Raw genomic sequence first — 27,160 nt, forward strand, 5'->3', positions numbered from 1 at the left:
AAAAATGGACTAGGGCTGCAAGGCGTACTCATGAAAAGCTAATAGAGGCACGCAAATGGAAAATAGCTTTGCATAACTACGTGAAAAGCAAACTATATCTACTTATATGCACATTATTCGTTTTGAAAAGGGCCCAGAAACACCACATGTAGTAGGTTGCTTTTCAAATACCTGGTTTAACTTTTATAGAAAGAAACGCCTCACCTCTGCGCCGTTTTGAGAGGGCTCTCTCTGATCCAATTGTTTCGTGCAAATTAAGGGGCTTATTTACAAGCCCCTGCCGCCACCGGTGAGTCATTTTATGTGATAACAAGCATTGGTATAGCCAATAGGTCTCGCCTTTGGGACCTTATAAGTGCTTAGCCATGCAACAGTTGCTGTTGTTGCACAAAGGATATTGTGCTGCATAACTAAATACTTATAATGTCCCAAGAGCGAGACCTATTGGCTATGCCAATGCTTGTCTAACTAGTGGAAAGCAGGTTTCAAGTCGAACCAAATATGGGAAACCAATTTACTCAAAATTTGTTTGGCCTGCCCAAATGCACCCGCACAGATGCTTCCATTGGCCATTAAAGTTATCTAATCATGAGCAAGCAGTCCATCCAAAGCAACCCTGTAAGACGCTGCCAGCGACAGACTGCTATGGTGTCTGTAGCGAGACTGCGAAAAGCTGCTAATTTCTCGTCGCATTTGTGTGAAATGAGCCTTCATGGATTTTCTGACAGACTTCCTGCATGTATTGCAGAAAATGTGCCCACCATTAAACAAACTAGTGAGAAGTGCTGGCATTCCATACAGGTGGATTTTATGGGGAAAATGTCTCGATTGCATTTTTTCAAAAACTTTAGCCTTTCATAGATCCCTTACTTTCATTGGTTATTTAATTGAAAAGACAACATTGCCCCCCTTTCCACTTACTCAGTAGATCAGAAAAGAAATCTCGTGAGGTTTGAGTTTGCTGGAAGGGGAACCTGTTGACACTTACTTTCTCCGCTGAAGTCTAGCTATGTAAACAGTCACAAGGTTAGGCCTTTTTAGGTCTCGCCTGAGCCAGCGCTTTAGCGCTGCTCTCGCGAGAGCTTTTGTAAAAGGGGGATCTGGAAGTGCAAACTAGTGCTTTTCAGGCCTCCAAATACAGTGCATGTGTGCCGGGCGCGCGCACCATTTAGCAGCCTGAAAAACACTGCCTGATCACTTTCCCGGCCGCTCTGATGTCCTCAGTGAGCCGCGCGGCCACTGTGGACATCAAAGCGGTCGGGAAAGTGCACACCATTTGCCACCCCCTTCCTGCTTGTTTGAATTAATTAACCCGATTTCGCGCGCTTCTTTAAAACTGACTTCTTGTTTTTTTTTTTAATTTTGTGTAAATATATGTATGCCTGCACCAGTCTGTGACCACTTCTAGGTGTAGGCCCTATCTAGAGCAAGCCGCAGTTGGCCACACATGGAGCAGATCCAGCCCCAAGCGTCTGATGCAGCTCGGGCTTGGCCTCAGTCACACCGCGGCCCGATATGGCCGTCGAGAATAATAGAGCACCGCCCAGCAGAATCAGCAGCTCTGCCCCGCGGCCGCCCGTCTATTGTCTAGTATTGGCTCAGGGCAGCTTACAGCGAGGAGCCGCACTGCAGGTAAATTGCCAGGCAGGGAAGGGAAGATCTAAACTCTCCCTCCAACACTCCGCCCGAACACCGGCCGCTCACCTCTGAAGGGCCACCTAGTCTCTCTTTCGCCGGGTGCTCCGCTGTCCGCGGCGATCACGGCAGCCATCTCGTCCCTCCAGGAACCACAGCGGCTCCGATTACATTCCACTATTAATGAAAAAAAACATACAGCGCACTTACAGTTGCTAAAGCAGACTCCCAGTTTGCGTGCTTCAATGAAACATTACTGGAATATTAAATGAATGTGTGATGAAAGATGTAACAGGGTCGCACAACGTAAATGGCAACTGATCGATACCTTAGTGAGAGCCCTTGGGATGACAGGACTCTATACAAATGGAGTCCATCAATAGGCAAAGCAAACACTGGAAACGTAACTGGGCAATTAGTGACGTGATCAAAGTATGTATGACATTTAATTTCGAGCAATCCTCTCAAAGACTGAATCCTGAGTGCTGTGCCACGAGGGATTGGTCAGCTGTACTTAATGTCCACTGCGCCAATGCACTTCACTTAATAGCAACTGTTGTACAAGGATGTGCTATAAAGTTGTCACAAGATGGTGTTCTAGCAGACAAATACATTAACAAGCATTTGCAATGCAATAGGTCCTGCATTTACGCGAGTTTAAGCTACTGACATTGCAAATAATACTGCCTTTTATTTTTGTTTTTGTTTTGAAAATATAAATAAAAGGAATTGTTATTTACAATGCCAATAGCTGAAACTCTTGTAACTGCGAGACCTATTGCATTGCAAATGCTTGTTGGCTTTGAAATCTGTATTACTGAAGCTGGTATAAAGGGCTGGTTAAAGCTTGTTCCTTCAGAGTCAGTCAAAGAAACCACTGTCGCTGACTCAGAAAAACCTGTAAATTAGGCAAGTTCTAATACACCCATTTCCTCTGTTGAAATATCTGTGAAACAGAAGACTACGTTGTATGTGACCAGCAGTATTGTGCTGACATGATCTTTTCCCCCTTAACTACTTTCAAGCTTCTAGAGGGGGTTTCCTTTCACAAAAAGAGGGTATTGTACAAAAGTGTATTGCCCTATTTCTCTGTGGAAATTGCATGAGTCACGTGGATCAAACCTAGCGTAATTGCACACATATCACTTCTGCATTTGGTAGAGCCATGTGTGTACTATGTCAAATGCCGTATAGCCCATTTAGCTAACTAGGCAGTTGACTAGTGTGCCAAGTTAAATGGATTACCAAATTCAAGGAGAAAGTATCAAATAAAACAAGAGTGCTTCACTTTTAATGTTAAAAGTAAAGCGTGGGTGCCGCGATTATAGCAAAAGTAAAGAAATAGAAGGTTTTTTCTATTTCTTTACTTTTGCTATAATCGCGGCACCCACGCTTCACTATTAATGTTAAAAGTAAAGCGCAGGTGGCGCGATTAGCATGAAGCTGACGAGGAGGGAGTGGGAGAAGGGAGGGGGTAGGGGAGGGGAGTCACGCGCCCGTCGATAGACTGATGGCAGCTATTCACGTCGTGTACGCTTGTGCGCGTAATAGTAAGCTGGTGGCCTGCAAGGTAGCACTTTTAAAAGCAGCTACTAAATGTCTCGTCAGAGCAGCGCATGCGCTGGCTCAGGTGAGACCTAAAAAGTGACGCAACGGTGGCGCAAGGGGCTTGTAAATAAGTCTCCAATTCTTCTCTCGAAAGAATGAATTTAAAAAAAAAGGTTAAACGTTTCACGTATTGGAGTAACAAGATAAGGGCGTGGAGCCTGGATGGGTGGGGTGCATTTAAAGGCCTATCAGCTAGACATTTAAGATTTAACCAATAGAGAATGTTTCAGTGATGCAGGAGCTGAGGCCCCGCTCCCTACCTATGTGATGGCAGATCCATTTCCAGATGGCACGAACTTTTTCTAGCTCGCTGTCAGCTTCTTGCAGCAGAACTTCTACCAGGGCCTCCACGGTGTCCTTGACATCGACCTGTGGGAGGGCAATACAAATGTTAACTGTTAATTTCATGGGCCGTACGATCTTAATTTGTAAAGAACAAATTCAGTTGTTTATGTATGCAAGACAAGACCTGCCCATTAAAGGCCCTCTCTTATGCGGCGCTCACTTTCTACAAAATGGAAAGGAAAAAATGGGAGAACGTGGGTCTGTGGAGGTCACGTTACCTCAATCTATGCCTATCTTTGGAAGCACAGCCACTCTCTCTCAGTACGCTCTGTACCATTTTCTTTAGTTAAGGATGAGAAGGTCTTGCTTTGTCAAGTTCATGAATGAAGGAAATGTTATGTTCCTTAGCAGTTGAAAGAATGTTTTAATTCAACACTCACATTTGCATGACCACTTGAATTAGGTGGCTTAGGTAGACCTAGTTATGTGTTATGTGGCAGAGTTGCTTAAATTATACAGCAAGTAAAGGAAAATGATGTGGGGCAAAGAGACACCTTTTGTGATAGCATTACAAGTAGCGGCTGCTAGCGAAAAGTTTCAAGGGAGTGGGCGGGGGTAGAAAATCAATAAAATGGGGCGGGAGGGTAGAATATCAATAAAGTGACCTACCTGGCTGCCGGCCGCTGCCTCGTCTCCATCCTCTTCTGTTCCTGCCGGAAGCATGAAGCACACACAGGCTCCCCTAAGTCAATTACGATGCTGCTGTCACCATGACAGCAGCGTCACGATTGGTCTGAGTGATGTGTTCTGTGCCCAGACAAGGACTATGAGCCTGCGCATGTTCTCCATCTAGGTTGTACAATACAGCCGGTGGAGAACATGCAAAGTGCGCATGACTGTTTGGCCGGCCCAAGACGGCCGGCCAAACCGTCATGCGTACATAAGTGCCCCAACCCCTCCTCCCCTGCTGGCTGTGACGACAGCCCAGCCCCGCACCGTAAACCTTCCTCAGTAGAAAAATAAAATGATAATAACATTGCGTTATTATCATTGTATTTTTCTTTTTTTTCCTTTTCCCACAGTGGAGCGGCGCTCCTAAACTTAGCGGAGGATCCGCTGCTGAGTATTACTTCAGTATGCTGTCATTGTTATACAAGATAAAACTATCTGGGCAAAGGTTTCATCTCATTAGTACCAGTTTAACATTCAAGCACAGCAATAAACAACTGAAAGGAGACCAGTCAAACTGTGGCAAAGGCCTTCAACGGGTGTTGATGCATTTTAGTAACTTTTGATAATTTTGAGCAAGAAGCAAATGTAAATTATGTTGTTAAAAAAAGGCAAATTATACAGCAGATGATGGATTCCATGGCAAATCAAGCAAATACATAATTGAGGAAAAGGCCACAGTATTCCATATTTCTAATGGCCCTGCCCATATATAGACTCTTTAGATGACTTTTCCCAATAAATCATCAAACTCAATTTCATCAGAATAGTAGCAAATACAAATTAAACTAACTATTCGCTGTTTTGTTGGAACTATCTTATTGATATATTTCATAAGAGGAATAATATACAGTTATGAGGTATTATACTGTAACATAAGTATAATGTAAGAACCTACCTATGACAATAATATAACTAATGTCCAAAAAAAACAGCATGATGGAATCAGATACTCCTGCTGTATCCTACATCTGAAAGGGTACAGGGAGGAAAGAGAGGGTCAATAGGGGTGTATTAGAAATTGGGTTCCTAGGGTATAAGCTCTGGTCAAGCAGTAACCACAATCCTAGTCAGGGTAAGGCACAAGCACACCCCACATTAACCTGTGCTCACCCAGAGAAGTGAGGCTTAACTTTAGAGGCAATGTGTAAAGTATTTGTGCAACACTTCAAACAGTAAAACAGAGAAAACGCCACATAGAAATACTCCACACCGTGTTAGAAAAATAGAATATAATTTCAGAAATAAAATAAGACCAATTGACAACAATCCAATAAGTAGACCCAGCCTTATGAATTTTTAAAGAATAAACTGTAAAATAGCGCTTAGAAGCATAAAGCACCAATCGGGTTTTCTGGTCACGCTGGACTGGGTCAAATCCAAACATTCAGGCCAACAGCGATGGCACACTAGTAGGATACAGTCCCAGGTTAGTCCAGCTGAAGTTTTACCTTCTGAAGTTTTGTGTCAAGAGATCAACTTGAAGGATAGAAGTTTGCCGGGAGCAAAGAGAGTGTTGCTGGTGATGGTTCGCAGGGTGCTAAGAGCATGGCTGGCATTGCAGGTGGATGGGCTGTGGCCTCGTAGTGATGATGCACACCCGCAGAGGATACTTGCTTTGTGAAGAGATGAACTTGTCGTGGCTCGCACTGATTCTCTCACAGAGGGGTCTTTCCGGTGCGAACGGGCCTGTTAGCGAAGAACCCAAAAGCTTGACTAAAGAAAAAAAAGACCCCTTCCATGGAGACCTGAGAGGTGCCTCTTGGGGGTCAGGAGCTTGTTGAAGGCAGGTCCTTTATTTGTGGGGAGCTTGTTTTATCCCTGGGGCTCAGATCAGGAGGCAAGCAGACTAGCTCTTTGAGTTCCTCTGGGGTCCTGGGTTCAGGATGGGTTCCAGGTCTAGGTCTTCCTTTCCCAGGCACAAGAGCAGCAGGTCAGCACAGCAAGGCAGCACCACCTTCAGAGTGGCAGTCCAGCAGAGTGACAGTCCTATCAGCACAACAGCAATCCTTCTGCCTGGCCGAGTATCCACAGGTCCGGAGGTGTACTGAAGTGTTGGTGTCTGAGGTCCAGTACTTATACCCAGTTGTGCCTTGGAGTGGAAGAGACTTCAAAGACAGGCCTTTGAAGTTTGCGAGGGTCCTGGCCTTCCGGCCCTGGCTCCAGACTCACTACAGGGCGGTATGCAGCCCTTTGTGTGGGAACAGGACACAGCCTATTCAGGTGTAAGTGAGGCTGGGTCCAGCTCCTCACTCTCACCCAGCCAGGATGGCCTATCAAATCACAGCTAATCTCCCATTATGTGTGGCTGTCTAGGTGGAATACACAAAGCCCAGCTGTCACCCACCCCATACATGTAATCAGAGACAGGCAGCAGGCACCAAATGGCTAAAGTAGGAAAATGCTAACTTTCTAGAAGTGGCATTTTCAGAATTGTTAGTTAAAATTCGACTTCAGCATCAGTTGTGATTTTAAATTGTGATTCCAGAGACACCAAACTTGGATCAGCTATATCTTCCCATTTGGTGCTTACACCTATAGACTGTAATAAGGTAATCCCAATGTTATCCTATGGGAAATATAACACTTGCAGTAATAAAAAACTAATTTGAGTTTTTCACCACCAGGACATGTACAACTTAAAAGTACATGTCCTGCTTATTAAATACATTGCACCATGCCCTCTGGGCTGTCCAGGATCTACGTTGGGGTGACTTATATGGATTAAAAAGGAAGGTTTGGGACTGCAAAAAGGTTCAGTTTGCTAGGTTGTAATGGCCGTGTAAACTGCACACAGAGGTTCTGCTATGGCAGGCCTGAGACATGGTTAGAATACTGCTTAAGTGGGAGGGAAAAACAGTGCTGCAGGCCCACAGGTAATTTTTCGACCATTGGCACATGTAGTGCACTTTACTAGGGGCTTATAAGTAAATTAAATATGCCAATTGGTTATGCGCCAATATTACCATGTTTACAGGAGAGAGCCCATGCACTTTAGCACCGGTTAGCAGGGGTAAAGTGCTCATAGTCCCATGGCTAACAAATACAAGATCAGAAAAAGTGGAGAACGAAGGCAAAATATTTGGGGGTGACCCTGCAGAAAGGACCATTTTCCAACAGGGTCACTTGTAAACTGCATGCTGAGCCCACAGTCAAAATTATACATTTGTCTTAAAACACAGTTTTGCTTAATGTATTGCAGGCATTGTCCAACTTTACCACAAAAAGTACTACCAATGTTATTAACCCTGCACTGGCTTTCAATGGCCATGGAAACCATCTTCATGACAGGCGCCTGAACCACTATGTGTAGGTTCTAATAGAATGGTCCTGATTTTCTCATCTGAAAATCTCTACATTACCCCAGATCACTGCCCTCATCATCCTGTCCTTTAAAAAAGCTTGGTGTCCAAGAACATTTTATTTGTCCTCTACACTAAATCTCTGACACCATCAGAAACCAGGATTACTATCTCTAGTTCTACAAATATCTCAATAACGGGTCAGCCTGTGTCCAAGTCAGATACTTAGCCATGTTCATTGACCTTATTCCAAAATCCCCATCAGTGCTTTAAACAATAATTTAACAATACATAGCAGTAAGTTTTGTTTAACATCTCAGTTACAAAAAACATATTTCATGAAATTGATTGTCTTATCATTACAGTTCTACGGTGGACCAGCCAGAGGTGGAGCCAAGATTGCAGAGGAGTAGGACGTGTCTCATTCTCCTTCGGCGGGTTCACCAATATTCAGAGCCTTCTCATGATTAAATTGCCACTCATTCAGATCAATATCAGACCAGAACAGACAACCAATAGGAAAGAGCTGGGGATGTAACTGGTGAGGCAATGAAGTCATACTCTAATCTGCTCAAAATTGAGCGAGTTCGTTATACAACAAGATGGCAGAAGAAACATGAGCAACTGAAAACAAATGCCTTTTGAGGAGGTGAAGGCAACCATAAAGTTATATAGCATCAGTAGAGAGACTTCTATTGGGAAACGTCGTCTGTGGTGTCACTGAGGCATGCACTATACACCCAACCACCGTGACTGTGCAGAGGAGAAACCGTTTAGGCCTAGTCATATGCAGTAGGATGGCTTAGGGCTAGATTCAGGCATTTACCATTCTTCAATGGAGCCCATGTCCTGAATCCTGGGTGACAGCCAAGGGGAAAGGTAAACCGGTCCACTGAGAGTGGTAGGAAGGCAGGCTGCTTGCGTAGGTGCTGAGCAAGGGGTTGCAGACGCTCTGCAGAAATGCCCAACTCTGGGAATCACAAGGCCACAGCACATTGTAGTGATCCCCATCAGCCCATCCAACAGATTATGCTGGGCACTCCTATTGCTTATTTAAAGACAGTTATTAAAGGAACCTCCCTCCCGGAACAGAGCTAAAAAGGAAGGAAGAAACAGAAAGAATTGGCTGTTCTGGGACAAGAGTAGGACACAGTACACAGAAACCTACTATAGAGCCATATATCAAATGTTCAGGGGGCCACATGGGATCGTTAATTTAACCTGAGGACAGAAAGAGGCTCCCACATACCCTGCACAAAATATGAAACAAAACATTGGACTTCCCACCCGGATCTAATGAATATAAAGCTCATTTCTTCTCTGGTCTATCAATGTAGCACAATGCCACATGTAGCACGAGAAATACGTAAAGGTCACATGTGCAGCACACAGAATTCCACTAAAAATGCATGATCACAGCACCACAACTCACCCAACCATACAACCCAATAGCTGCTTTGCCACATTTCCAAATAACTCTGAAAGCAGGGGTACTGAGCACATATAAAATAGCTCCAAGTGGCAAAAGGGAAACATAAAAAGGACACTACCCTAAACAGCAAGCCTTCCAAATCAATGGCAGCCAATGTGGATAACCTCTCCATTCAGATCATTCTCCGGCAAGCATGTCAAATGATCAGCCCATAGCATTCCCAGAGGTAGAGGCCCCTTTCAATGGGGCATTTTAGATGATTTTATTAGTAGTTCATGAGAAGATGTGTCAGCTATAAAGGACAAAGTGAAAGATCTTCATGTGGACAAACAGGATCTGTCAGAACTAGGAAATTGGGTTGCCACACTGGAAGTTATTGGAGACATGCATGAAGTGGAAATGGAGGCCAAAAGACAAGAACCACAAACAATCAAAGGCCAAAACACAAGCCTGCAACAGCATATAGAAGACTTAAAGAACCACTCTAGAATTCGGGGAGTACCCTTCAACACCAAAACAGATGATACTGAAAGATATGTGGTACGGCTATTCCATCACATCCATCCAACTGTCAAAATAAACAAAAATCAACTTGACAGAATGCACACAGGAGGTGCAACCACTTAAAAAAAGAAAGACCTAACCACATATCAACATTCTTTCTTGAAACTGAAGATAAATGTGCTCCTTATGATGTGGTGGGTGGAAGAATAATGTGAATGGCACAATCACAGACCAATGAATGAAGAGAGCAGGCTCAAATGTCATATAGGTAAGTATATGATACATAAACCTTTACTCAATTCAAAAGATCTTGGATAAAGTCCGACCAATAAAAGAAAAATGCACACTTGTTAGAAATAGTGGCAGATAAAGAGGTTAATAGGGTACACTGGTTATAAATAGAACAAATATAGGTTGCTTTTGGATTTGGCCCTACCTTTTGAAAATTGATATTTAGCTGTTTTATTAATAACGTATTAAATAAGGGGTCAATGAGGCTTCCTCAGGACCTCTAGCAATCCAATAAGGTACAGGGCATCATGGCAAAATCGGAGGAGGTACTCATTATCTACACATGTACAGAGATGGAGTCTTAATCTTCCTCAGTGAATCGATACATTTGCATCCAGCTCTAATTTTTGAAAGAATTTGAGAAAATTCATGGGTCATCCTAAATTTGCAAATATTTCAAATCTGGAATACATCATTCTTCCTAGCTCTGCAAATAAAGAAGCTTCCCATACTTTGGGCATCCCACACCATCACATAACCGGAGGTCCAAATCACGTCAACTACAGAGGCCACTGATTACTACACTAATTAATGTAAGAAACTGGTCTTGGGGACCTTGGCTTGCCAAGGCCAAGGAAAATAGATGCAGTTAAAATGACATTACTACATAAAATCTTAATCATAATTCAATCCCTCAAATTAGAACCCTCCCCTAAAATACATTAAAAAAACTACAAAGCATCATTGAGTACTTCATTTGTGCAGTGGAGAAATCCAGGGCAAAAAGGAAGCTATTATATTTTAGTCCACATGAATGAGGGTTGAGCATTCCAAATGTTCTCTCTTACTACCATGCCATACAGTTAAGATACATGGCAGAGGGGTCTAGATCCGAGTCCGATAAAACTCAGGTGCACAAGGCAGAGAAACCTAATTAACAGTTGCTACATGTTGACTCATCACCAAAATCCATTTATTTGGGATTTGTGATCCATAAAACAGGCAAAAGTTAAAAACACAATTTAAAACACTAACAACATTCAATTAATAAAAGACAAAAAGGATCATAAAATATGTTGTGAGGACAATACTTAGTTCTATGTCTTTCTGTGCAAATTAGCAGACACAGTACTCCAATCTAAAAAGTAGTAGGACGCAATCCCAGAATAAACTAAGATATCCTATAATAAAATCCTTGTGAATCAACTCCCAAAGGACACGTTAAAGTGCATCATAGTATAGTGAAAGAAAAGAACAAGTATTGCATAACAAAAATAATAATAAAGGAAGCATTCTTGTATAATGCATAAGTATCACTGCACATATGTGTGTAGGCTAATGGGGATGAATACGTAGAACGATTTCCAAGTATGATACTGTCTTTCTAGCAAGTCCTGCTGGCAGAGTTATCAGGGAGTCTCTCAAGATATCATTAAAGTATAAGCCAAGCAGCATGCAAGTTTTTTGCCATGCTAGTTACTACCACATCACTTGTGTCAGCCTTCTGAATTCTTAGAGCTACTTCGTATTGCCTGACTCCTAGCTGTTGGCACTCAGGTATATTCCACTTCTTGCGAGGGCCTTATATGCACTGCAGAATAGCAGAAAATGGGTCACAGGTTCAGGGACCAATCTGCTTACTGTACATAAAAGGCGGGACCCGTAGCAACATTTTAGAAACAACTATCTCGGCAGATAGCCTTGAACACTTTCAAGGGAAGCCTCGTAAGCTGGGATCAGGGTCGACTTTAGGGCAGTGCGACTCCATCAATCAATCAATCAATCAATCAATCATTTGCAGAGCGCACTACATACCCACGAGGGTCTCAAGGCGCTGGGAGGTGGGGGCGGGGGGCCGCTACTGGTTAAACAGCCAGGTCTTGAGTAGCCTCCTGAAGGTCAGCAGGTCTTGGGTCTGTCGTAGGCTCAGTGGGAGGGTGTTCCAGGTCTTGGCGGCGATGTGGGAGAAGGATCTTCCGCTGCACTGGGCACGGCACTGTGTTTAGCAAATGCGATTTATAAGCACCTGCTAAAGAGTTCCTTGTGTTTTCAACTTTCAGGCAGAAATAAAAATGTCAAGATAACTCTTGCGATTAATGTTCCTGCTAAAGAGAGAGAGATCGGAACTTTATCTAGTGGCACTTTTGACTCGCCATAAAGTAGTGCAGGGTTACTATGCATGCTGCAAAGAAGAGATCTGTATTTTATGTGCATAGCTGAGTAAATTCGTGAAGCCAGCCTTTACCAGGGCTTCAAAACAAATGAAATATATGTGAGAGAGGGACTATGGAGAGATGAGTGGGGCTTTTGCAGGGTGGCAGTGAGGGAATCCGAGGAGGAGGTCATGGGGTGAGTCGCGAAAAAAAGATTGTCACACCGGGCGCCAGAGCACAGGGATGATTCCGTAATCTAAGAATTGGTCGGCCAAACAACCTGCTTACAATTCTCAAGCTCTCCACCCCATAAATATTCCCTGCACCTGTCCTTGATCAGTTGCTTAGGAATTTCATCGCCTTCCCCGAGTGAGTGGAGGCCATGTGTGTAAAATATTTTCTTTATGTAGCCAACCATGGGATACTCAGACGGCCCCTAGTGCTTAGGATTTCCTTAAGGAAGGCTCTAGTTCCTCAGTGGACCAGCAATGGTCTCCCCTGCACAGTAAAAACTAGGGGTATAATCCCATGTCTTGAAGCAGAGGGAGGCATGGCATACTTTGTGGAAAGTTAGTTAAATGCCTATGGAATCCACAAGTGTAAGCTTATTAACGCCAACATGACCCCAGAGTTCGGCACCATAATAAGGGAGAGCTTTTTGCTTAGACCTTATAGATTTCTATGGCTGGGAATACATTTTTGGATTTAATTATCTTCGCCATCTTAAGGACCGCTCCTGTCTCCTGTTGCAGTTTTAGTGCACTCCTGCTAATCTGGGTCCCCCAGCTAAAGTTATGGGTCCAATTCACCCCTAAAAATACAAAGCCTTGGAAATGATCAAGAAGTGGATTCTTGGCCCTACTGCCCTATATGGGTTTAGCACCAAAAATTCAGTTTTACTTCTATTAAGCTCAAGTCCTCTATCTGCACAAAACATTAAAAATTGGTTTATTATAGCCTGTAGGACTGCAGGGGTTTTGTATATGAGAAGGGTATCATCTGCAAATAGTAAAATAGGGATTTTAGTCACACCTATTTTCATAGTATCGCTTTTTGGGAAATCGACAAACGTAACTAAGGGCCTGGTTTAGATCTCGGCGGATGGGTTACTCTGTCACAACAATGACGGATACCCAGTCCGCTGAAATATAAATCTTATAGAATATAATGGGATTTATATTTTGGTGGACTTGATATCCGTCACCTTTGTGACAGAGTAACCCGTCCGCCGAGATCTAAATCAGGCACCAAGTTTTTAAGAAGCAAAGCAAACAGGGTTGGGGATAAAATGCAGCCTCGGCAGACTCCTTTCTCAATTTTAAAAGAATCAGTCTGCTCTATCCTGTTTCCGTACCTGACATGTGTGTGATTATTCATATGTAATCTAGTAAGAAAGTCTAGAATGTGCTCCGGGACCCCCATACTGTCTAGGACCTCCCATAGTTGACAGTGGGGAACCAGGTCAAATGCTGATTTTAAATAAACGAAAGATAACTTAAGGTGACCATTCCCAAGCACCACTGTTTTCCAACATACTATGCTGAATCTCAATATTTGATCTAGTGGGCTAGTTTTTGGCCTGAAGCCAGCCTGAAGGTCTGAGAAGATGTGGTTCGTCAAGGCCCAGTCTGTTTATTTCCCTAGGAGTTGCTGGCAAAATGTCTTATGTAACCCATCTAATAGACTTATAGGTCTATAGTTTCCAGGATCGTCCCGCTGGCCCGTCTTAAATATTGGGACGATCTTGGCACTCTGCCATGATTTTGGTATGGGGCCTCCGTTCACAATTGCCCTCGATAGAGCATTAAGGTAGGGGGCCCAGATGGCAGGCTCAGATGTATACATGTCAGTTGGGATACAATCTGGGCCTGGAGCCTTCTTGGGAACAATGGACTTTAAGGCCTTGTAGATGTCTGAGATGGAGATCACAAGAGGTTCTAATTGCTTAGGGTGATTCTTTAAGCCCTGACTTACAGGCCTGTTACCTCTCTCTCTGCCACCTGAATACAGCTCCTCAAAGTTGTCGATCCACATATGGGGTTGGACATGGAAGGTCACTGGTGAAGCTACATGTTGACTGCCGTGTGCAGCAATGCCCCAAAAAGTCTTGGAGTCTGCTGATTTGGTAGCGTGAACAAAATCAGACCACAACTCATTCTCCCAACTAGTTTTGGCATGGGACACCATTTCCTTATTCTTGCTTCATGCCAAGGGGCTACTGCTCTTTCAATTTAATAGACTTCAACAAGGTGGGTTAGGCTGATCTACACTGCAGTTTGTACCATGGATGCATAAAAAAAAATGTTTTTGTTTGTGATTTTACGTTCCCTTGAGAACAGGTCTCTCATACTTGCAAACACTTCCTCATGGGACGTCAGGATGGAGTTGCAAGCTTTGCAAAGGGGGGCTATGTAATTAATTATTTTCAGTGTGCCAGCTACCTTCAAGTATTCGTTCTTCATAAGGTTTGGGTGGCCTGCTACTTACTACCATTTTAGTGTTTTTTTGATGTTTGAGAGGGAACTGTTGCCCAAGAGTCTAGATTTCCAGCTCTAGTTTAAGAGCGTTATGGTCGCTGTCCCTCCTCTCAATAACTACCATATCCCCTATATGCAGCCATGTCTATAGGGGTCAGAGTATGTTGTCTATTCTGCTAGATTGGTTTAATCACTTAACAGTACAAGCTCGGATCTGATCTGATCGAACTGTGATCTACTATTGCAGGCTCTAAGGCCTATCCTCAGTGTCACCCAAGCAACACCTGGTCTGAATAGGAGAAAAGGAACGCTTTTTAACATCGAACCAGGGCTATTAGCATTAATTTTTATGTACTTGGAGTGCTTCCTAAATTCATCGGGTTGTTGATTATTTTATAGCATGATAAAATTCTCCCTTTGGTTTGTGAATGAAATATTTTAATATATGTGTATTGATGAAATACTTGTTTTTTAAATATTTTTTTATATCTGTAGAAATTATAAGGATCCTAACAAATAAAATAAATATGATAGTTTTTACATTATGTTTTTGGTTTCTGCTTGGTGCTGGTGAGAGGCCCGTGAGCGGATGTCAGTAAGGTATCGCTGTATGCTTTAAAAAGAGTCCAAAGGGATCTTTACGTTTGACAAAAGTGTCCATCCTTAGTGTCATACACAAGAGGTTTTTTTTGCTAAATCCGAGCATCTCTTAATTTGAGGATTATCAAGTTTGGGAATATGCCATTTAGCACCTTCCTCCTTGGTTAGGTCAACTACAGAGTTATCAATGGGTTCATAAGTCACATTGAAATCACCTGATATCAGGAATGAATGTGAAGGTTAGGCACATAAGGAGTGTTTTAAGGACGCAAGGATCAGTGATCCCTTATTGGTGCCTATGGGTGTCACGCCTGCCGATTCCAGCCCCCGGATGACTCCGTTCCCTGTCCAAGATGGCCGCTCCTGAGTGCGCAGGCGCAACATGGTCAGGCGAGTTGAAAAGCCTGACTTCCGGTTTACTCGGAGCTTCGCGTTCCAGTGGGGCTCCTCAGGCTGTTGCGATACTTGTTCTCCAGCGTTCTGAGTTTCCTGGACTACCTCGGTAGTTGCTTTGTTCCCGTGTCCTTCGCCCATCCTCTTCCGAGGATTCCACAGTTGCTCTATTTTTACAGCAACCCTCTTTGTCAGAGCTCTGACACCCGAGCCTGGTTCCTCCGGCTCGGGGGCTCCTTTTTGTCTCGCGCCGTTTGGCGCCTTGTTCCTTTGCTCTGTCGAGCATACTTCAGCAGGCAGTAGTGTACTCCGCCCACCTTACCGGACCTTGTCTCGTGGGCCGGCCGGGTTTAACTGCTCCTGCACCCCTGTCCTTCCACGCTTCCTCTCCCGTTTCGTTCCTTATCTGCCCCATCCTCCAGAGACCCGCTTTCCTGCGTTCCCTACTTGGAGAGCTGGCCATATTCACTACAGTTGGCAGTTGGGACTACATTCAAGGCTCCTTTCTTCACAACTCAAGGTACTGTGCCGGGGGAGCATTGAGGGAGGGGGTGTTAGTTCCCATATTACGAGCATTTCATCCTTATCCTGTTCCTTTTATGGTTTCATAGATCCTAATCAAAGATGTGTCTTACATAACACCAGGGGCAGTTCCAGTAAACTTCTTAGGATCCCCTTCACAACCAGTCCACTAGGTAGGCGAGCCTCCTATTGGTAGTCAGGACAGGTGGGAGGGGGCTTTTAGGGACATTCACCTCACTTCTCATTATTATATGTTCTTTGTGCCTTTTTCAGACTTCCGCTCTCTAAAAACCACAGTGACGACAAAGAAGGCAGTTCTCTGGATGCTACCCTCCTTTCCTTGTTTTGTCTCCCCTCTTTCCCTCCTTACCCGTGTGTTCTAGGGTTTGATAGCCACACGGTGTGAGAAGGGACGGTTGGGAATTAGCTTCTACACCTCTCAACAGCAGCGTGGGGACTCGGTGGCGCTCCTGCAGAATCCTATCCGGTAAGAACCTGACAATGGGCCTATTGTAAACATTTCAAAGGTAGATGCAGTAGTCATCTTCAGTAAAAGAAAGACAAAGTAAATTGGGTGATGTCTCAGGAAGCCTCTTAATTCTACAATTGAGTATGGATTTTACCCAAATGACTAAACTCCCTGCTGGGCGGCCTCTCCCCTGGGCAATAGCAGGACAAAAGTAATTCAAATATCCAGAACAATAGAATTGTTCAATACACCAAGATTCCAGGAAAACACAGATGTCATATGCATTTCTAAAAGGTCCCCATTGTGAATCGAAAAGTTTGGATTTTAGCCCAGCAATGTTCCAAGAGGGTATGCTCTATAAGTTCTTCTCAGGGGTCCTTGAGAATAAACTGTAAGGGACCTGTGGACTTACAGTTTTGTACTCAGATACTTGTTCCATGAGGGCTATCAATGACAGTGCAGTAGTGTCTGTAGTGACCAAGGCGGGACAGTGCAGTCAATCAATTGCCTCGAGCGGAGATAGCAAAAGGCCATCTGCATTGGCGGTCTCTATGGAAATTTGTGACACAAGGCTTTCGATCTCCTTCTTTAAGCTTGGCAGGGCCAGTATTATGAGGTTCAAAGGTGGTTTGGAGCCAGAGGAGTTAGATCTGCAGATGATATCAAGGTCTGGACAGGTTTAAATTGAATATTGGAATCGTGGGGGGAAGTGTTCGAGCTTCCAGTGCCAGTAGGCCGTCCACAATGGTCTGACTTTTCAGGGACAGTTTGATGTTATCATAGGAACTCTAATTGTTAGACAGACGTTGAGCAAAGTTTATTTCTTAGTGGATTAAAGAGACAAATTTGCACTTGTGGTGAATCCAATGAGTCGCCTGGTTGACTAATGAATCGATTGATTCCCTTTGCCCAGGCGATAATCTGAGAACCTTTGTCCTATAGGTGTTGAATCCAATTCCAGCCTGCTTTGATGTTAATGGCATCATAAGGTTCCTGCTTGTAGGAAGTAACATGCAGGCTGGGAGATCAGATCTTATCAAATGGGAGAGTGCCAATTTTCTGCCTGCAATCTGATATATAGATTAGTTGGAAGGAGGGAAGAAAGGTGATGTATATATTATTACTCTGGAGTCTCGAAAGATTTGCATTCTTCGATTGCATGATAGTCATTGCCATGTTGGCACTCCACAAGTTTATCTCTGGTCATTTCTGTCCATGTAATTGGATTACTCGAGGGCCTTAAAGAGTGATGGATTGAAGCTCCTGGGAGTGATTTAACCCCTAGTGCTGCATCGTCACCTTTGGTTGAACATGGCTGACAATGGGGTTGAACTTCTGTACACTCAGCCAGATGTGTCATCAGATTATTGGATAAGTGTACATTAGATGGTAAAAGCTGCAATACCCTTAAATTTAGGGATTGTACTGTCAGCTTCATTGCATCGAGTTTGCTCCTTAGGAGTATAATCATTGTACCTGCTTCATCTAGGGCCTCCACTCCTTTGGGGTATTTGGACCATGAGTTTCCTTTGCTAGGTTGTCAAGTGGATATGAAATACTTGTTGATGGATTTGCCATTAAAATTTGAGCTGTAAGAGTGAAAATTTAGAGGTAGCGGCGGGGGAGTTGTTAAGCAAAAATCTTTTATAATGGTAGCGGGAATTTCAGTGTCCGTAATAAAGTCAGGGCTGTGGCTTTCCTTGCTAGAGTTACCCTTCTTTTTAATCCCCTTGAAGAAGTGAGCGAATTTTAGCTTAGAACCTCACACATGACAGTAGGACAGTCAATAGTTATGACTTTAGCCAGCTCTCCCATGCACCTTCTATGCATTTTTGGCCCACATAGGAACTACGTACCCTTTTTGTTTCACTTCCAACCTCTAGCCTCAGACTGTTTCTTCCCTTTGTTTAAAATGTCCTCTACTTCCTCTATTAGATTGTCGATAACATCTAGGGTACAATTATCAGTGGCGTGTCACTTGGCTAATTTCCCACCTGGCCCTGGACCAGCAGCATTATCCAGAGCCTTCCTTTTGCCCATTGATGTTTTAGGCTCCTTATGGTCAGGTACTCATGATTTAAGCTGGTGTGGGATAAAGGTCACGCAACAAGGGTAGGTCACCCCTCAAAGCCTCGCTGCCCACCCTCTGGTTGTTGATAATCTTAGTTAGTAGGCTGAGGGAAGTATCCAAACAACACAATAGGGCCAGGCATACCTGGAGGAAGACAAGAAAATGAGAGCAACAAAATAGGTGGCCGATAGTCGAACTAGGGGTGTGGCCATGCTCTGGCTCTTCTTGGCAATGATGGGCACAAGATGGGGGGCTCACAATGCACTATATAGTGGCTCCAGGCATCACAGGGCTTCTCTTTCCACCCCCTTGATGATTGCTGTTGGCTTCCTGGGACTGGCAGTCCCTGACAAACAAACAATGGCGTCTCGTGTCTTTGGTGCTCACAACGAGCTACATAGCTCTCCAGGCATCACAGTGCTTCTTATCCCAACCCCTTGCTGATTGCTGCATGCTTCCTGGGACTGGTAGTCCCCGACAAACAAACAATGTTGGAATCTATCCAGAAAAAGCCAAAACATGGAACCTCCCATAAATCTGAACAGTGCTCGAGGAAGAGTGGCAATCCCTGTACTCTGCTACACTTGGTCTGGCATTACTAAAACTAACAAGATACTAGAAATCAGTGCTAAACGACACAGACACAATACCCGAAACTCAGATTGCCAGACTTCCAGTTTACGTCATCCTTTGCCTTTCTAATAAACAGATATACCACAGCGATCACCTAAAGGCAAGTAGATGCCTGTAGTCCTAAGTGCAGCAAAATAGGCTATTACAGCTTACATGAGCAGAGAACAGAAAAGATTATTATAGGAATATAGTCAGGTGGACCTTCAGTATGTCGATGGTGGAAACTACTCCATTTCTTTCACCGACATACACCTCGACAATCCAACAGAGTAAGGACTATCATAGGTTTTGCCATTTGCCTACCTGGCCTAATTTGAATGGGCAGAAAAATCGCAAGGTTTTCACTATCCATCACTGTCAGATCAAACCTGGAGGAAAGAGGCACTGAAAACTGCAAAATGACAATGACAACTTCTATGGCAACTTAATCTACATGCCAAAGCCCAAATCAGGTCCTTAGATCCTTGTGCCTTGCTACACACTGCCAAGTACCAAAGATGAGTCATCACATTGATAACAACTGGTGAAAAATATTAATGAGCTAACCAGTACAGTGTGGCACCACAAAATTGACACTAGTGTATTGATTATTGTGAGCCAAGAACAAAGCAAGTCCCTGGATTGATGGGTGGGTGGTTAGACCCCATTCCCTAAAACAGATATTCTAGAGGTGCCATACCCCTACTACAAGGTTCAGTCATTATCAGCATAAATCATACCCTGCCTTCCATACATAGAGATTCTGATTTCTTGTTATCTACATACACCCTATGAATCCACAAATACACCATTGGCTCCCACTCAAGGCTTTAAAGGGCCACAGGGAACTAGTCTATGTTCTAGGTACACCAGACTAAGTTTCAGACCCCCTGTTTCACAGGGATGTTTTAGTAAATATGCTCAGTTTGGTTAAAAAATACATCTGCATAGTGCAGTGGAAACATAAAATCAAGGAAGTAGCCAGAAAATTAAAATACCCCCCACTTCAACAATACCTCTACTTACGCAAGCATGTGAAATGAGTAATTCTAATCTTCCTTAGAAAATCAGCCCTCAGCCTTTCATCCTCCTTCTACCTATATTTACATTCATACTTTCATTTTCATTCGTATGGCCTCCTCTCCATGACTTCACCTTTCCATCCATCCATTTTTCCATCCCTACATCCGTTCTTTTTCTGTCCATACATCCAATCAATCTTCCTTCCTTCATGCTTTCGCCCAACTGTCTATTTGTCTATGTTTTCTTCTATAAACTCTTTCACTTATTGATCCCTTCATCCTCTGCTTCATTCTTTCACATTTTTATCTATTAATTTCACCATTCCATACTTACATGAACTCTTTCTTTCAACATTCCTTCCTTTCACTCATCCATCCTACCATAAACCTTTTCTTTCTTCTTTCCTATCACCCTTCCCATCTTCTCCTGTTCTTTACTCTTTCTACATATCCAGCTATATTCCTCTTGCTTATTTTTTCTTTCTTGCTTTTCTCTATTGTGCTCACTTTTGATATTTTGCCCAAGCTCATCAATTTTCTTTTTCAATTTCATAAAATGTGTGTTTCAGCCATGGAACAACATTTTTGGGACAACCTTCTGCCCCTAGCCACTGGCACAGCCAAAACTGCATTTGCAATAAATTGTTCTTCTCGTATTCCTCTTATCCAATATTCAAAACGTTATTTTGTTCCATAGATAATCCATGTATTCCCTGTGGAATAATTTAGATCTTCATGCAAGAAAAGGCCATTTTCCATATTTCTAATGCTCATGCCGGTCCATCTGAACCTCACTTCAAGAACGCGATTTAAGGCAAATTCATCCATAGCAGTTTATTAAAATCCAATGCATTTCGGGCCCCAAGGGCCCTTCATCAGGAAAAACTGAAAGTAACAATTACACGCGTTTAAATGTGCCATCACGAAATATAAACTAAGAAATACAACAATATCTCATGCTTAAAGTTGCGCTCTTTTCTTAGGCTGAATAATTAATTCGACTAAAATGCATACTTTGCCTTGCTAAAACCCCGCTCTTTAGTAGTTAACATAAGTAGCTGCCTGTCGTTCAATAGCAGATTGCCATGCTTTAACCCCGACTTCTTGTGCTCCTCATTTGCTCCTTCACTTTCTTTTTCCTATCATCTAAACTTCCCCCTCCTGAATCTCTCTACTCCTTCCCTCAATATGCTTCCCCTTGCACCCAGCTTTCGATGTCAACATCCTTTCCTTTTCTAAAACAGCATTTCTTTGTTTTGAGCAGCATATCTCATCTGATCCTACCTGCTAGGAAGCAAACGTCCTGCTCACTCCATCTCAAGTATGATTTCTCCTTTCCCTTCCACCCTCGAATCTTTAAACACACTTTGGCCCCTCCTCACAAGAAGCCCTCCCCCTCGTCTCCACACGATTAGCACCTGTGTCACTTAAAGAACTCCTGGGTTTCCCTGAGAACACTACAATTCCCATGATGCATTTAAACATAAACAGATGCTAAAGTATTAAGCATGTTTAATGCAACTCTAAGCATTAAAAACCTCAGGCAGTCTCTAGAACATGTGATTTATCCAATGTTTAGTTGCTGTGATATTCACGTTTTTCTGACACCAAAAATAAACTTGCTGCGTGAACTTCGATGTTCCGTCTTGCATGAAAGAAATATAGCTTCATTCCAAACTCATCCTTTTATATGTTTCTCTTGATGGGTGCTAACTTGAAAGGGCATTTCTTGTATAAACATCATATTTGGATGAGTTGCACTCCTTGTTTTCGACAAATTTCTCCAATTTTATAGACTTTTACTTTTAACCGTTGCGTGCTCAGTGGCGTCGCGCCCAGCCCAAACAGCACGTGTGAAACCAAACAACAACATTTTTGGGACAACCTTCTGCCCCTAGCCACTGGCACAGCCAAAACTGCATTTGCAATAAATTGTTCTTCTCGTATTCCTCTTATCCAATATTCAAAACGTTACTTTGTTCCATAGATAATCCATGTATTCCCTTTGGAATAATTTAGATCTTCATGCAAGAAAAGGCCATTTTCCATATTTCTGATGCTCATGCCGGGCCATCCGAACCTCACTTCAAGAACACGACTTAAGGCAAATTCATCCATAGCAGTTTATTAAAATCCAATGCATTTCGGGCCCCAAGGGCCCTTCGTCAGGGAAAACTGAAAGTAACAATTACACACATTTAAATATGCCATAACGAAATATAAACTGACAAATACAACAATATCTCATGCTTAAAGTTGCGCTCTTTTCTTAGTCTGAATAATTAATTCGACTAAAATGCATACTTTGCCTTGCTAAAACCCCGCTCTTTAGTAGTTAACATAAGTAGCTGCCTGTCGTTCAATAGCAGATTGCCATGCTTTAACCCCGACTTCTTGTGCTCCTCATTTGCTCCTTCACTTTCTTTTTCCTATCATCTAAACTTCCCCCTCCTGAATCTCTCTACTCCTTCCCTCATTATGCTTCCCCTTGCACCCAGCTTTCGATGTAAACATCCTTTCCTTTTCTAAAACAGCATTTCTTTGTTTTGAGCAGCATATCTCATCTGATCCTACCTGCTAGGAAGCAAACGTCCTCCTTACTCCATCTCAAGTATGATTTCTCCTTTCCCTTCCACCCTCGAATCTTTAAACACACTTTGGCCCCTCCTCACAAGAAGCCCTCCCCCTCGTCTCCACACGATTAGCACCTGTGTCACTTAAAGAACTCCCGGGTTTCCCTGAGAACACTACAATTCCCATGATGCATTTAAACATAAACAGATGCTAAATTATTAAGCATGTTTAATGCAACTCTAAGCATTAAAAACCTCAGGCAGTCTCTAGAACATGTGATTTATCCAATGTTTAGGTACTGTGATATTCATGTTTTTCTGACACCAAAAATAAACTTGCTGCGTGAACTTCGATGTTCCGTCTTGCATGAAAGAAATATAGCTTCATTCCAGGTTCGGATGGCCCGGCATGAGCATTGGAAATATGGAAAATGGCCTTTTCTTGCATGAAGATCTAAATTATTCCAAAGGGAATACATGGATTATCTATGGAACAAAAGAACGTTTTGAATATTGTATAAGAGGAATACGAGAAGAATAATTTATTGCAAATGCAGTTTTGGCTGTGCCAGTGGCTAGGGACAGAAGGTTGTCCCAAAAATGTTGTTGTTTGGTTTCACACGTGCTGTTTGGGCTGGGCGCGACCCCACTGAGCACGCAACGGTTAAAAGTAAAAGTCTATAAAATTGGAGAAATTTGTCGAAAACAAGGAGTGCAACTCGTCCAAATATGATGTTTCAGCCATGGCCCACAGCCCTCTGTCAAAGTGTTATTAATGAGCATTTTCTCTGCAGACTGAAGAGGCCCATAAATAGCTAGTTCATGTTTTAGTGGGGCCAAGTTCATCAACCTGGCACAGCCCCTCCTTAAGCTGCAAAAGTGGGAGGTTCCCTACTCTACTGCATAATATGAATATAGTTCATTGTGAACTTTAAGGATTCATTATTTCTCAACAAAGAGATATGCACTGGGCCATTACTGCATGCTCGGAAGAGAGTGAAAATACCATTGAGCATATTGTAAGCCCCACTACCCTGCCTTTTCATGGAAAAAAGTGAGGAAATTCACTCATGGTTAATGTTTTGTTGGCAGATATGGAGCCAAGAGAATGTCCCTGCTTTCATTGTGAGACTGACAGATTGTTCCTCTTCATTGTCCTCATAAGAAACGCTCAACGTCTACATCTCCAAACATGAACTCATAGCTCTGTTGCTCAGTTCTGTTCAAAGGTTTATGTTTTACCATCATCCGGTTCCACGAAGATCCGTGACCCCTGAGGTAGCCTGATATGCTTCCCCTACACGCCTTTTGCTTTTCGGATGTTTTAAGAGTGGTCCTCAGGGGAGCCTGGAGAGGCAAGAATAAAGGGAAGAGGTTGATTTTAATTTTTAGTTCTGAAAGGGAGTAGTTGGCGGAGATACGGCTAGTGGGACTGGCTGGCTAAGGGACAATTGTTGCCAGGGAAAGCTTTTGAGGAGATAAGCCGATGAGGCAATGTGGTGTCCTGGTTCACCCAGTGACTCTGTGTCTGTTTTATGGTTTATGTTCAACTTTTTGTTGTAAATATTGATGTTTAAAGACTTATTGGAATCAATAGGATTGTATATATATTCCAAGAAATTGAAAATATTCTCAGAATCAGGTAAAAAGGCAGAAACTCACCTACCGGCACCGGCGATTTAAACACCACATGACCTCGAATAGGACGTGATGACCCAGGCTTAGGTGCGAGGCCAATGCTTGCAGCAGTTACAATGGGCTTCCTATTCAACTAACGCTGCCTGAACTGCATACACTCTCAATGGCAGCAGAAAAGAGTGCCAAATACCCTGTGGCCAAATTCCTGAAGCCACCACCTCTGTTTGACACACTGAAAAAACAAAACATTGGTGCCAGGTGGACTGCGTGTATTGAAAGGTTTGATGATTTCATAGATGCCCTAGAAAAAGAAGATGAAAAGAAGATCATTATGTATTTGAAAAACCTTGCCGGTGATGGAGTGAAAGAAGTGCTAAAGAAAGTCTCACCAACTAATGCAACTAATGCAACGTTGTACAGAAAGGTAAAAGAAGTGTTGGAAGCCAAGGTAAATTCAATGCCGAATGTTGACTATGAAAGGTACGTTTTCAATCAAGCATGACAAAAAGCTGATGAAACGATGGATGAATTTGTTGAAAGACTTGACACACTTATCAAACACTGTAAGTTCTGTGACTTAATGACGAAGAAGCCATGTCCCTCAGAGTCATCAATGGTTGTCTTTCAGACTCTTTTAGAAGGTGCATGTTGAACCACACTCAGCTTGGAAATAATGCTAATAGCTGCAAGGGCAGAAGAATGAGCAGATTGACAAGCTGCTGATATGAAAGCAGGAACAGCGTACAACGAATCATTGTTGATCTCGAAAAGCAAGCATAAACACAAAAAACAGATGCAGACAAGTGGACGTCTCAGAAGAAGGAAAAGTTATGCTTCAGATGTGGGTTTTCATTTTCTAATGAAGGTAAATGTCCAGTCATAGGATAGACATGCAAAGGCTGTTGGAAAGAAAGCCACTTCATAATGGTCTGCAAAGCAAAAGAGAAAACAAATGCATCACAGCAAGAAGAGAAAACTGGCATCAGAAAGTTCCAGAAGCATTCTCGCCACACCCGAAAGGCCAGAAAGCAACATCAGTTACGAGAAGTAGAAACCAAGCAAATTCGATTGTCATCAAGTTCCTCATATAAAGGCTCTTCCACGTCATTGTCATTCACTAGTGAAAAAGACGGATGGGCGTTGATGATATCCACTAAAGAACGACATGCACATATAGGATTAGCTGCTTGCAAAGAAATTCAAAAGTCAAAGAAGAATCACTGAAGAGAGCGACAAACTTCATTGGACACTGTCCCAAAATACATTATATGTGAATGGTTGCCCCAAAACCTTTGTTATAGACTGTGGTGCGACGATTAACATCACACCAGTAGAAAAGTTCAACAGCCAATCTCCTGTGCCACTCCTTACTCCTTCAAACACAAAGGTTTACATGTGAGCTGCTTCTAAACTGTTACATAGCCAAGGGGCATTTCCAGCAACCATGAGACATAAAACAACATCAGTGCATATGCCAATTCATGTCCTTCAGGGAACTTCATTTAGTGAATACCAACTTAGCTTTGACACTGCTGCTGACATGGGACTGATATCTCTCAACTATAACTTCCATGCTCAGTCTGAAATTGTGAGTCAGTACTCGTCATTGTTTCATGGCCTAGGAAGACTCAAGACAATGACAGTGCAACTTCATATTAATGAGGACATTCACCCTGATGCCCAACAGCACGCCAGAGTCACTTTCCACTAACAAGAAGCCGTTAAGAAAGATCTAGAATCACTGTTGAAGCTAGACATCATCGAATGCTCCACCGGTCATACTCTGTGGGTTTCGCCAATATTGGAGGTGCCACAAAAGAACAGTGGTGGTGCACATTTGTGTTGATATGTGCCAGACCAACAAATTGATGAACAGAGAAAGACATCCTGGTCTTCACATAGTGGACATGATCATGCAGCTGAACGAAGCAAAGTCTTCTCCTGTCTTAACCTGCGCAAAGGAAACCATCAACTCGAGCTGGAAGAGAACTGTAGGGACATTACTAGTTTTACAACTCATGTTGGTTTGTTCAGATACAAAAGACTGAGTTTTGGAGTATCTTCAGCTGCTGAGATATTTCAGGATGTTATTTGCCAAGTAATTCAACCTGTTACACATGCTTTCAATTAGATTGATGACATATATATGGCCATACGACAATGTCTGAGAAATCAACCAGCATAGTTATTATATACTGGCAATTTTTATGAAAAGATGTCGTCTTAATGATCTACAGATTTCAACTTGCTTTATAAAAGTAAAACATGGCTTATAACGTGAGCAGAGCAAAGTTAATGGGGGTGATGGTGGGAATTAAATGGATGAATATACTATTTATTTAAGGGCAAAGCAGCATACATAAATGAAGCACAGCTTTCGTTATCCTATAGCAACACTGTCTCATGAGATATTTTGGAATCAAACTTAAGAAAGCTTAATTTGAAATGACTCTCAAAAGCAAGCATTTGTTGAAATTTACATTTCTGATAATGTGGATTAACAGTGTTTGAAACAATTATTCTAAGCAATATTTGTCTAGGGGATAGATATTGTGAGCTATGTCTTTCTGGCAGGGGAATAGCTTTGTTTCTGAGATCTGGAGGGGTGGGCTGAATCTTAAATTTTGCGACTAAAATACTAGTGGGCCACATACTTTTGAGTAGAAGGCGCACCAGAAATGTAGTCGGGATAACAAGTTTAGTCCATCAGCCTTCTATATTTAAACTTGAATTAAAATCGGCCATCAGAGGTTGCTGCTGGCAAACATGCCGTAACCAGGGATACTGGACTACCTGGATTTCAAGCTGGGACTTGACTTGATTTACCCATACTCTGATGTGAATACCCCAGCTACACTACCACGACCAATAAGGATCTTTGTGAATACTCTACATTATATTTTA

At 42.8% G+C, this 27,160-nt stretch overlaps 1 protein-coding gene across 1 annotated transcript in view; it reads right to left on the minus strand.

Moving 5' to 3' along the window:
* LOC146785336 (kyphoscoliosis peptidase-like) overlaps nt 1-27,160 on the minus strand; it is an 800,115-nt gene that overhangs the window by 692,064 nt on the left and 80,891 nt on the right. Inside the window, exon 3 of the mRNA XM_085633022.1 lies at nt 3,504-3,612. Coding sequence (XP_085489148.1) covers nt 3,504-3,612 — 109 coding nt within the window. The remainder of the gene's footprint in view (nt 1-3,503; nt 3,613-27,160) is intronic.

The sequence above is a fragment of the Triturus cristatus genome, chromosome 11, assembly GCF_964204655.1.
Source record: "Triturus cristatus chromosome 11, aTriCri1.1, whole genome shotgun sequence".
Lineage (NCBI taxonomy): Eukaryota > Metazoa > Chordata > Amphibia > Caudata > Salamandridae > Triturus > Triturus cristatus.